Below are 12395 nucleotides of genomic sequence, written 5' to 3' on the forward strand. Positions count from 1 at the left end.
AACTCCACTGAAACAGTTAACAGAGTCACTGTTGATGCTCTTGTAACCACTCAATGTTATACATCATACATTATTTACAAGTCAAGCTCCTCATTTTCACGCAATTACTTGCAATTTCAACCTTTCATCAACTACCAGAAAGTTCACTTTTAAATGATTTAGAAAGGCAAAGAAATCAAAATGGGTTTGTATTATTTAACATTTATTGACAAGAAGGAAAAACTAATTTGTAACAAACCACATATTTACAATTTACAGAGGAGGAAAATACTCTTAAGACCAATGAAACTACATGCTCCAGTACTGGGATATATTTCTACCTGGATGGTAGTTAACAGTGTTCTTTAGAACTCCCTCCCATCAGATGATCTTCAGTCTGAAGGTGAACCTAGGGGGAAGAGGGCTCCGACAACACGCTTCCTGCAATTGGTCTAAAAAACAAGAAGAATAGAAATAAGCTCATCCAAATTAAGACAATCTTCAGTTAAAAAACAATAGTGAAACACCTCTGTGCCATAGCGTTAGTTACTGCCAGTAACAACTTCCTATTCTATTCACAGCAGCAAAGATTTTAGAGCATCCACATATTCCAGTGGCAAATCAATACGAATATTAGTGTCAAATAATAATTATGACTTGAAAAAAAGCACATTAGTCTAATTCAATTAAACACACTCTCTAACAAACTGGTTCCTCTGCATGAAGTTTGGAGCTATCAAAGCTACATACGGCTGGAACACTTTTTCCACGACCAGGATGTTTTTCACATGCACCATGGGGATGCTATCTACTTCTACATTATGCATAAGCTTTGACTGGCAGACCCATGAGTGTTGATTTAACAGGTGGATTTTGCTAATTGTGTGCCCCAAAATTCGAGCATCCAGCACCCATTGCTCTCAGTGTAATCTTTAACAGTTCATTCTATCATTTTCCAGAGGCTGGTGCATGATAAGGGACACGATATACCACTCAGTACCATGCTCCTTGGCTCAGGTGTCTACAAGCCTGTTTCAGAAATGAGTCCCATTATCCGATTCAATTCTATCTGGGGTGCCACTTCACCATAAGACTTGCTTTTCAAAGCCAAAGGTCACTTGATATAGAGTTTACAATCAGACTGTAATCCAGAATACACATTCTCCGAAAGTCCACCACACCAAAGGAAGCTAATGGAAATTTTTTGCTAGTTGCTTTGGATAGAGCAGTTATTTTGTTGATCATATCCATAAGGACCTGATGATATCTATTCTGCCATTTTATTCCTAAGAACTGGACCACCCTCCCATGCAGTTCCCTTGACCTTCCTTTGTTTTATGGCAAAGTTGGCTTCCAGAAGGATTTGGATTATTTTCTTCCCTTCCTCAAAAACTTCCTCTGCTACACTGCCCCACATGATGATATCATCAGTGTACTGCAGGTGTTCAGGAGCTTCCCCCTTTTCCAAAGCTGCCTGGATCAGCCCACGGTAAATGGCAGGGCTGTTTCCTCCTCTGGAGTAGTTGATTCCAGGTGTACTGGATACTCCTTCAAGTGAAAGCTAACCGTGGCTTGCACTCTGCTGCCAGAGGAATTGAGAAAAACATGCTGGCAGTGTGAGTAATGGCATACAGCCAGCAATCCTGAAGGGCCACACACAGCTCACAGCCTACTCAGTCCAGGTTCTTCTTCAGACACCAGAGAAATCACAACAGAAGAATTCTCGATCAGAAAAGTCAAGCAGCAACAAGGTGTGAAAGGGCATATGACCCCATGTCAGCCAGATACCACCGTAGTGAAGCATGCTGCCGCCCTGGGGCCCAGGTCAAGGATATTACTAAGAGACTCTCTGGTCTGGTTTGCCCCTCTGATCATTATCCTTTACTGACAGTTCAGGCTGACAGAAATTAAATCACTGAAAGAAGCCTGAGGGCTATCAAAAAGGACCTCATGGGTCTGGAGCAGTTAATGGACAGTGCAGGAGTACAGGTGGTGCTTTCAACTATCCCTTCATGCGGCAGCGAGGGATAATGAGAGGAGCAGAAAAACCCTTGTGATAAATAGCTGGTTAAGAAGCAGATGCCACCACAGGAATTTTGGCTTCGTCGATCATGGGGTGGCTTACTCTGTGCCAGCTTGATGGCTGCTGAGGAGGTCTGCTTGGGTAAAAGGGAGAAAAGAATTCTGGCCCAGAAGCTGTCAGAGCTCATTGACAGGGCTTTAAACGAGGTTTGAAGGAGAAAAGGGATGATAGTGAGCCTGCCCATGACGCAGGATACCGTAGCTAAGTTAAAAGGACAAGGTGGTTTGATGACGAAGGGAACAGAGAGACTGAAGGTAAACACTACAAACGAATTAAGGAGTTATCCTCCAAGAAGGTAACAAGAACAGCTGCCCAGCTGAAGTGCCTCTACACCAACATCCACAGATTGGGAAACAAACTGGAGTTGGAAGCCACTGTGCTACTGGAAAACCATGATGCAGTTGCTATCACAGAAATCCAGTGGCATGATTCCCATGACCAGAATGTGGCTGTTGATGGTTACAAGCTGTTCAGAAGGGACAGGCAAGAAAGAAGAGGAGGTGGCATCAGCCTCTGCATCAAGGAAAGAATAAAATACGAAGAGCTTGACCCTAAAAAATGGCTATAAGCAAGTCCAAAGCCTACAAGCCAGAGTTAGAGACTGTGGCAATAAAGGGAGCCTTGTGGCTGGGGTCTACTACAGGCCACCTGATCAAGTGGAGCCTCTTGATTAAACCTTTCTCCAGCTACAGGAGGGTTCACGTGCACAGGCTCTCACCTTGTTGGGGGACTTCAACCACCCAGATATCTGCTGGAAAAGTAGCACGGTGAGCTAAAGGTGATTCAGGGGGCTCCTGGACTGTACTGAGGATAACTGCATGAGATAAGTAGCAGTCCCACCAAGGGAGAAAACAGTGCTGGACCTTTTGCACTTAGTTTGAATGAACTGATTGATAACACAAGGATAGGAGGCTGCTGAGCCATACTGACCATACAATTGTGGAGTTCATGTTCTTGAGGAATATAAGACAGATAAAGAGTAAAATCAGGAAGCTTAATTTTAGGAAAGTCAAATTTCAGCTCTTCACAGAGTCAGTCAACAAAACCCCTTAGGAATCAGTCCTCAAGGACAAGGCAGCACAGCAGAGCTTTAAGAAAGCTTTCCTTTGGGCACACTAGCTCTTTATCCCCAAGTGAAGGAAGTCAGGAAAGAAAAGCAGAAGGCCAGCATGGCTGAACCAGGACCTGCTTGTCAAACTGCAGAGCAATAAGAAAATGCACAGGCAGTAGAAGCAGCGACAGGTACCGCAGGAAGAGTATAAGGAATCTGCTAGGCTGTGTAGGGATGGGGTCAGGAAAGTCAAGGCCCAACTGGAACCAGACTTGGCAAGGAAAGAAGGGTAAGAAAGGCTTCAATAGGTACATCAACCAGAAAAGGAAAGCCCAAGACAGCATATCACCCCTTACTGAGCAACATAATTAGGCTGGTAACAACAGAAAAGGAGAAGGCTGAGGTACCAATATTTTTGCCTTAGTCTTCACTAGCTCTATACGCAGCCCTCAAGCAGATAGTTCAGAAAGCAGAAACTGAGGCAGCAATGCCCCTCCTGCTGCAAGTGGTGATCGGGTTCACAACCACCTAAGGAACCTGAACATCTGTAAGTCTACGGGTCCCGACGAGATGCATCCCAGAGTTCTGAGGGAACTGGTTGATATAGTTGCCAAGCCACTCTCAATGATATTTGAAAAGTCATGGCAGTCAGGTGAAGTCCCTGATGACTGGAAAAAAGATTATATAGCCCACATTTTTAAGAACAGGATGGAAAGGATGACCAGGGAACTACCAACCTGTCAGCCTCACTTCTGTGCTGGGGAAGATCACGATGCAGATCCTCCTGGAAGCTATGCTAAGGCACATGAAAAAGAGAGAAGTGATATGGGAGAACCAGCATGGCTTCACCCAAGGGCAGATTCTGCCTAACCAACTTTGTTGCTTTTTATGATGGCTTAACTGCATCAGTGGACAAGAGCCACCAATGTCATCTATTTGGACTTCAGTAAGACCTTTGACATGGTCCCTCTTACCATTTTTCTCTGTTCAGTGAATGAGGAACTTGTTGCAAGATTGTACAGAGAGTGAAGGTCAGTGGCTCAACGTCTAGATGAAGATCAGTGATGAGTGGTGTTCCTCAGGGGTCAGTATTTGTATACTTTCATCAATGACACTGACAGTGGAGTTGAGCGCATCCTCAAAGTCTGTGGATGACACCAACCTGTGAAGTGTGGTTGACATGCCCAAAGGGACAGGATGCCATCCAGAGTGACCTAGACAGTTTGAACAGTGGGCCCAGGTGAACCTTAAGAGTTTCAACAAATCCATGTGCAAGGTCTTGCACTTGAGTGTGGCAACCCCACACTATCAGTACAAACTGGGGGTTGTAAGGATAGAGCACAGTCCTACTGAAAAATAACCTGGTGGTACTGGTGCACTGGAAGGTGAACACAAGCCACTAGTGTGCCCTCTCAGCCCAGAGAGCCAACTGTACCCAGGGCTGCATCAAAAGAAGCATGGCCTGCAGGTCAAGGGAGGTGATCTTGCCCCTCTGCTCTGCACTGGTGAGACCTCACCTGGAGTGCTGTACCCAGATGTGGAGTCCTCGATACATGGACCTGTTGAAGCACTTCCAGAGGAGGACCACAAAAATGATCCAAGGGATGAAACACCTCTCCTACAAAGACAGGCTGAGAGAGTGCCTGTTCAGGCTGGAGAAGGCTTTGAGGTGATCTGATAGCAGCCTTTCAATACCTAAAACGGGGCTATAAAAAAAGAAGGGGACAGATTCTTTAGCAGGGTCTGCTATAATAAGACAAGGCCAAATTGCTTCAAATTGTAAGAGGGAATAGTTAGACTGGACTTCAGAAGTTTTTTAAAGTAAGGGTAGTGAAGCATCAGGACAAGTTGCCCAGAGGTGGTGGATGCCCCATCTCTGAAGACATTCAAGGTCAGGCTGGACAGGGCTCCAAGCACTGGATGTAGCTGTAGGCACCCCTGTTCATTACAGGGGAATTGGGCTAGATGACCTTTAAAGGTCCCTTCCAACTCAAACAATTCTATGATTCCATGATATTTGTGCACATGCAAATCTGCAACAGTGGGCACATGCTTCCACGCTAGACCTCTGTGCCAAAAGCATTCCCACAGGCAACAGGAATGAAGATGTAAGAGCAGGTGAATGCCTGCTCTAGGCTGCCAACATAAAATCAGGACATGGCGTGGTGCCTAAGCGATGGCAGAGCCACAGAAAAATTGTGCCAAGGCAAAAGATATCACCAGCATGCTGAATTAGTGCTACAAGAGATGCAGAAAGCACACGTTGATGCTCTGTGTTATGTTTGGCCAGGTGAAATGGCATTGAAAAGGATTCTTTTAGCAATGCAGAGCCAGCCTCATGCTTGAGGGATGTGGTTCAAGGACAACCATGTGTGCCTGGAAAGGTGTCAGTTCCGCTTCTGCAGTCTGAAAAAAGGCAGATGACAATGATAAACACCTTGCCAGTGATGTCCTAAGCCAACCTTCTTAGGATTAAAACTATGAAGTCTTTAAGAGGACAGAGGCCAAAGGAAGCATTGCATCACTTCACTCAGCACGAGAACTGGGAGCGTTGCCAGGCCTTGTACAAAGCTCAAAGGAGAGGAGCCAGAGGATCACCTCTGAAATAATTCAAATACCTGGAACTGAATTAGAAAAGTAATAGTCACTACAAACAGCACTAACCAAAAAAAAAAAAAAAAAAAAAAAAAAAAAGAGACCTTTGAAGAGGGCACTGGAATACTCCCCCTCCCCCAAATTACTTCAGGCTGCAAAACAAAAAATGCAGGAAGAGAATATTCTAACTTGATACAGGATGTGATAGAATTGAGATGGTGGCAAATGAATGCCTCCTTACACAGCCACTGCAAGGAGCAAAAGGAGAGACACAAAGACACACCTTGAACAGATAAGGCAAGGTAACAACTGCCAGCTTGCATAGCAGGATACAGCGCATCACACTGGTAGCATGTGTGTATAGATTTCCACAAAGAAAAGGAAGTTGTGATCAACATTTTTGTAATATACATAATACTTTTTAGTATTACAGTTTCAGGAATAATTTGAGTTCAAGAAAAATCAAGAGAAAAACCTGGACACCTAAGCGAGTTCTTAAACCATGCATACATTCAATACATTAAAAAAATGTATTTGTACTTCATCTGCACACATAGTCATATGGAAATGGCCAAGGAGAGGTGGAAGACTGGGGCATGCACCTCATTTGCAGCCCTTAGCATCTTGCAAGAGAGTGGAGCTTTGCAGCAAAACAAATGCAAGCTTCAAAAACCCTTCAGAAGAATAGTTAAATTATTTTCAGTAAAAACAGTATTACGGTAAGCAGTAAGCCCCTCTTCCTTCTCTTTTTTTCCCCTCATCGGGAAACACAAGTATGTCATGCAATGCGGCAGCGTGGGTGTTAGATGTAAGCAACAGAAGCCATTTCATGACAAGGTAATGACTTCTGTGAACTTAAGTGCTCTTAGCAACCAAACAAAATGAAGCTGTTATAAATTCTGATGAGATAATCCACTCAAAGTAATTTGTTTGGAAAGGTTAAATAGGATGCTAAGATGGTACACTACTGAACAAAGAGGCAAAAAAAAAAAAAATATCAAACATTTAGTGCTGCTTTTTCTTCAAAACATATTGAGACTTTTTTTGCTAGCTAGAATTCTGCTCAAGTCAGGCAGCCGTGTTCAGATTCCCGCACCAGCTTCTGCATTAAGTTACACTAAGATTACACAGTAAAGCTGAGTTGCTTAAGAAGCAAACGTGTTCTAATATGAAGAAAACCAGCCATAATAAAGTCAGAAAGCATTTGCTGGATGCAGAAAGGCCTCTGCAATTATCACTTAATTGTCCTTCATGGGCCAATACTGGGAGTCTCATACTTTCCCCTTAAGGTTGATCCCTCCTTCAGCACTTCTTCTTAACCGGCTACTTAATTAGTCTTCCTTCCTGGACTTAATTGTAAATTTGTTTTGATTAATTAGCCTCAGAGCTGACTTGGCGCTTACTGAAATACAGGAGAAGTGCTTAGTTTCTTCAGCTTATTGCCTACTGTACCCTATGGGAGCCCCTGCTTTGTCAGCATTAAAATTTCCAGTTCAGATTGTGGAAGAACTTTTTCATAATTAGTTTCCTTCATTGTAATTACCCCCTCCGTAATACAACACAAAAGTGGTGATAAAGAAAGGCCAAGATTTAATACGTTCACGTCTCTTGTCCAGAGGATTCTATTTCATGTTTACTAGTTCAATCTTCTAACTCTAGTCAAGCTAAATGCAACTCATCACAGCACTAACTCAATCCCAAGCCAAGAGAGTAAGCTGCCAGCAAGACACCTGCATTCTGATGGCACCAACACCAGAAAGGTTTCCCTCCCCTTCAGAAAAGTCATGTTCTGCTACTGAATTTCATGGAAAACCCTTAGTGCAACCCTAGGCAAGCTAGTCTGCAACAACTTTGGACACCACAACACTTATTTGAGAAGCAGTGTAGCTCTTCATTATGTTCACATCTCTCATACCATTCCTCTCCCTCTTTACTCCATGTTGATACCAGAAGACACCCACATGGTGATACCTTATCTCTGATATCTTGATCCATTCTTACTTCAGCTAGTGATGCAGGAAAAAGCAACTTCCACACAAGCATGTAAAAACATTATGAGATAAGTGATGTGCATCATCAGCAATCCTACCGTAATGAGTTTATTATTTATTTGAAGTTTTGGCAATTGAAAGTGTTCGGGGGAACAAAAGAAAGGGTGCTGCAGGAGCGGCCTCTGAGAAAGGAATGAGAAAGCTGTGAGACAAACAGATCTGCAATCAGTGCAGGAGCAGCAGGCAAATCCTGAAGGAGGCCACAGCCCATGGAGAGTTCCTGCAGGTGCAAGCCTCGGGCTGGAGCTAAAGTCCATGAAGAGGAGCCCAAGATGAAACAGATGATCCATCAGGATCTTTGGTCCTTGGGGGATCCCTGCTGGAGCAGTCCATTCCTGAAGGACTGCACCCTGTGGTATTGTTCCCCACTAGAGCAAGGAGAGGGGGGGGGAAGGGGGGGGGGTAAGGAGGACGGAACAGGAGAAACTAAGTAGTATGGACCCCACTGTTCAGCTCAAGTAAGAGTGAAGAAGGAATTGTGAGCATAGCTCACCTTTCTGGGGAGAAGGGGAAAGGTGTTTTTAGTTTTAATTTTCACTGTCCTACTCTTATTTTTGACTTGCAGTAATTTAACCTTCCCAAGTTAAGTCCGTTTGGGCTATGATGGTAATTGGTGAGTAATCCCCCTGTCTTTACATCAAGTCGGGAGCTTTTTCATCTTTCTTTCTCCTTCTGCCCTGCTGCGGGAGAGGAGTGAGAGACCGTGGCTGGCTGCTGGCCAAGGTCAACCCACTGCACCTACTCATTTTATAAACTTCCCACACAGCTATCAAGAGCACTGCAATTCTTCAGTTTCCAAATTTAGAAGTCCTTACCTATCAAGCTGCAAAGAGAAGCGTAAAATCTTACTTATCTTTTTCTGTGAACACTTAGATTTACATCTCAATTCAACAGACTGAGAAAATATACACTTGGCTTCCTTCAGCTCATTTCATTTATTGCTTGTCTTGTGCCCTAAACAAGAAAAGACTACAGAAATGCAAAGCACATGGAGTTTTACAGTCTTTTGTGTATCTTTGCTTGGGTACAGCAGCTCAAATGAAGGAAAAAAAAGAGCACAGGCTTATTGTTGGGCTCAAGAATACTGAGCAACTCCTATAACATGTTCATTCCGTAATGCTAAGCAGCCAACTGTTTTGACTGGTGCCAACTATTTGTTTTCATTTTCAAACTGGACCATAGAAATCAGTTTAGTTGTGAATTCTAAAGGAAGGTTTTCCTATATGACTAGAGAAATGCGTCAGCGAGAGCTCTTCTGACTCAGCCCATGAGCACCCACATAAAGCAATAGGATATTAAGGTGTTCACTTGCAGCCGTCAACGCCATGAGAGCCATGTTCCACACACTGCAGATGGATGTATTGATGGAGTCAATCACTGCTTAAATGCTGTATTACAATACACATCATGCAGTAGAGCGTATCACGAGAAATGCAAGAAACATTTCTTCATGCTGAAATGCATTTTTAGCTATTACAAAATTGAGGAAAATGCTCGTTAGTTTATACTGTATTCCTCAGATGTTAATTTAATTACAGATAACTAATTCAGGTGCATACTCGAAAAAATAGAAGGAATTGGATATGCACTTCAAAAGTCTGTTTTATCATTGCTGTTTATTTCTCTGTAATCACTCAGCTCACATTCTCCTATGTTGTGTTTACCAAGTAATATAAATATGGATGCACATACATCTGATGGCTTTGCAACCATTCTCCTACATCCTCCTTTAAATTACACAGAAAAGCTTTCTTCACTAAGACAAACAATTTTATAACAAAATGAAACCCTGAAAACATTAGATTTTTCTAAAGAACCTAATAAACACCAAGCCCTTTTTCTCAAAGGAAGCCACAGCCTTGGAAAATCTAACTTTTCCATTGTGGAGAGTCATTGCCAGTTAAGCTCCCTTAACGTGTGTTTCTAGGTTGCTATCAAAACACTCACCACAGGACACATTTACCATCTAACATTAAGTTTCAGCTCTCTCAACTACAGCTGACAGAAAGTAATGAGTTAACATCTTAAACCAGAGTTCCTCAAAGAACAGTCTATGTACCCAAGTAGCAGCAGAGCATCCCGACTTGAGTTCACAGCACATAATGTCAGCTAACAATTTGAGCATAACAAAGCAATTACAAACCTGGCTCCGATCCCTATTACTGTTAGAGATATTTTCTGTATTCTACTACAAACAAAATGTTGTGCTATCTGAACTGAATATATGAACCACTGAAGTCTAGGAAATAATTTAAGCACTGTTTTAAAAGCTGCAATGTGGAAAAAGCATTAGAGAGACCCTAAAAATATATATTTAAGCTACAGCCCAAACACGTTCTGCATGGGCTATTTCCTTAGCATTTTACCCAGTCCAAACTTCACCACATATCTGTTTGAAATCATCATAGTAGTCTGTGGAAACTAGATTACTAAACAAAGTAGAAAATACACCAATTAAAAGAATCACTTATTGGCAGGAAGAAAAATGCTAAGTTCTCAGATTTCAGAGGGCTTTTTCATATTAATTTCTTTGCAATATCTCTTCCATCAAAGGAAAAACAGGAACTGCCAAAGGTTACCAGTAGTCTGACATACACAGCAATGTAGGAAGCAGGAGCCACAGCAAGACCAAGCAGAGGTGAAACATCAACTTTTTCCTTCCAATGACCAGTTCTCATTTGCCACACTGCACAACTCAGCACCCACAGGAGCCCTGGAATGCAAACAGAACTTTGCAACTCAAGCTGTAGATTCTCCTGCATTTCCATTTCCATGTACTACAAGACAGCAAGTGTCAAGTTAAAACAAAAAATGCAGTCTAGACAATGGGGAAACAATGTAGCACAACTCAGCTCCTGCTGTGCACTACTGTTTTAAAAAAAAAAAAAACACACAACGGTGTGTGTCTGCAACTAGTTCAACTTGCATGCTAACAGAATGAACTCTGCAAGGTTCAGTGTCAAATTCTAATGTTAATGGAAACTGACAACAGAATTCAATTGACTTTACCTGCATTTGTAACACACTCTTCTTCCCAAAAGAATTCACAAAAGCCAAACCCTACTGAGTATGGATGCTAGTCAAGGACAAACAGCTGTGCTTGAAGCACCATCTAGTGGCAAATAGTGGAATTGTTCCTTTAGATACAAAAGGCAAGAACTTTGTTGTACTTTGTAAAAAAGTGAATTTCCATCTTTTCCTTCCCAAAATAAGATATTTTTTCTATAATGATAGAGCATTGGAGCCACTTAAACTACTTTACAAAATCATGCTGTTTTCACTGCAGACCTACAGATACTACTTCTTAGTCAACTTGCAGCAAAATACATGTTATGTCACTATTTCTTTAGTTACTAACTAACTAAACTAACACTGTGAAGAAAAAGAACTGATGAAATGAATAACGGATTTGAGCAAGTACTTTTTCAAAACTGTGCAAACTGCAAGCAACATCCTTGACATAACTGATTTTACTACTCAAACAAAAAACACTGAGATGCTGCTCAACAGCGGAAATGTTTTCTGCATACTATGTTGAACATTTCACACAAGAAATCAACTAGCTACGAAGCAACCAAACCACTTAGTCTAAAAAGTTACTTACTTTTCCAAACCCACAGTACTCTGTTGACACTCAGTCACAGTTAAAAAGAACAAACTAGCACTTGTGGCAATCTGATGCTGAACCTGCACTTAAACATCTGCCACTTTCCAGTCTGTGGCAAGAATCCACCTGCATCCACTTCTGCTTAAAATATTCAGGATGGATTCCTCATCACTTACGCGAGAATCAAAGAAAATCCACTCAAAACCTTGCTGCCAAGTTGAGAAAAGACAACAGCCAGGCAATGCTTTACCTCCATCGGAACCTACCAAACTAAAACACACTCCTGCAAAGTGGCAAGCTGCCTTGAGTTCTGTGACAATACACACCCACATTTTCCTTTAAGGCCACCAGCTCCACAGTCCATACACATTCACCAACACCTTCACAGGACATTCTTCTGCTATCCAATCTTAGCAGGCAGATGTTCTGGAAAGTTTGTTCTGCATTCTCTTCTTTCTGAACTCCCTGGTGGCCTTCAACACAATAAAGTTTCTACTTTCCATTTTTCTACTTATGCCCTGACAGCTGGGAGACACGCTTTGGATAGGAGCAGAGGTTCTTTAGGTCTAGTGCTAGCCTTCTACTCTTTTCCAAGTGGAAAACTTCCAGATCTCTGTGGGCCTCCCTAAAGAGTTTAAAGCCTTAAAGACAGAAGGCTTCATGGGTGGGATTCCCTCAAGCAGTGGAGACAGCGTGTGACCATTTGGGAGCTGGCATGGCTCCAAAGCAGAAGGGACATTTTAATCTCACTAACCTTGAGGAGGCCAGTGAAGCCCATAAGTTAGAAGTGCTGCCAAAATCAAGTTATCAGCTACGACTGACTTTAAAAGGAAAAAAAACCACCTTATTTTAAACCACTTATAAAATTTGAGGCTGAGCAGAAAATAAGTTGCTTCCCTGCAAACTTAACCTTGACTGCAAATAGTTTTTAGCAAGAAGATGAGCTAAATGGTAATTGCCATACTCCTGTTTCATCTACTCAGGAGTCCAGTGAGACCTAGACACCAAATGCAAAGATGCTATCTAACT

General features: G+C 42.4%; 1 protein-coding gene across 1 annotated transcript in view; it reads right to left on the reverse strand.

Moving 5' to 3' along the window:
• Nucleotides 1-207: 207 nt before the first annotated feature.
• CENPC (centromere protein C) overlaps nt 208-12395 on the reverse strand; it is a 32178-nt gene continuing 19990 nt past the window's right edge. Inside the window, exons 18-19 of the mRNA XM_042870485.1 lie at nt 10355-10472; nt 208-431 (exon numbers count right to left, since the gene is read on the reverse strand). Of these exons, the coding sequence (XP_042726419.1) occupies nt 10406-10472 (67 nt within the window). The 3' untranslated portion in view covers nt 208-431; nt 10355-10405. The remainder of the gene's footprint in view (nt 432-10354; nt 10473-12395) is intronic.

This window comes from Lagopus leucura, unplaced genomic scaffold (genome assembly GCF_019238085.1).
Source record: "Lagopus leucura isolate 7727_CA_CO unplaced genomic scaffold, USGS_WTPT01 Super-Scaffold_100004, whole genome shotgun sequence".
Classification (NCBI taxonomy): domain Eukaryota; kingdom Metazoa; phylum Chordata; class Aves; order Galliformes; family Phasianidae; genus Lagopus; species Lagopus leucura.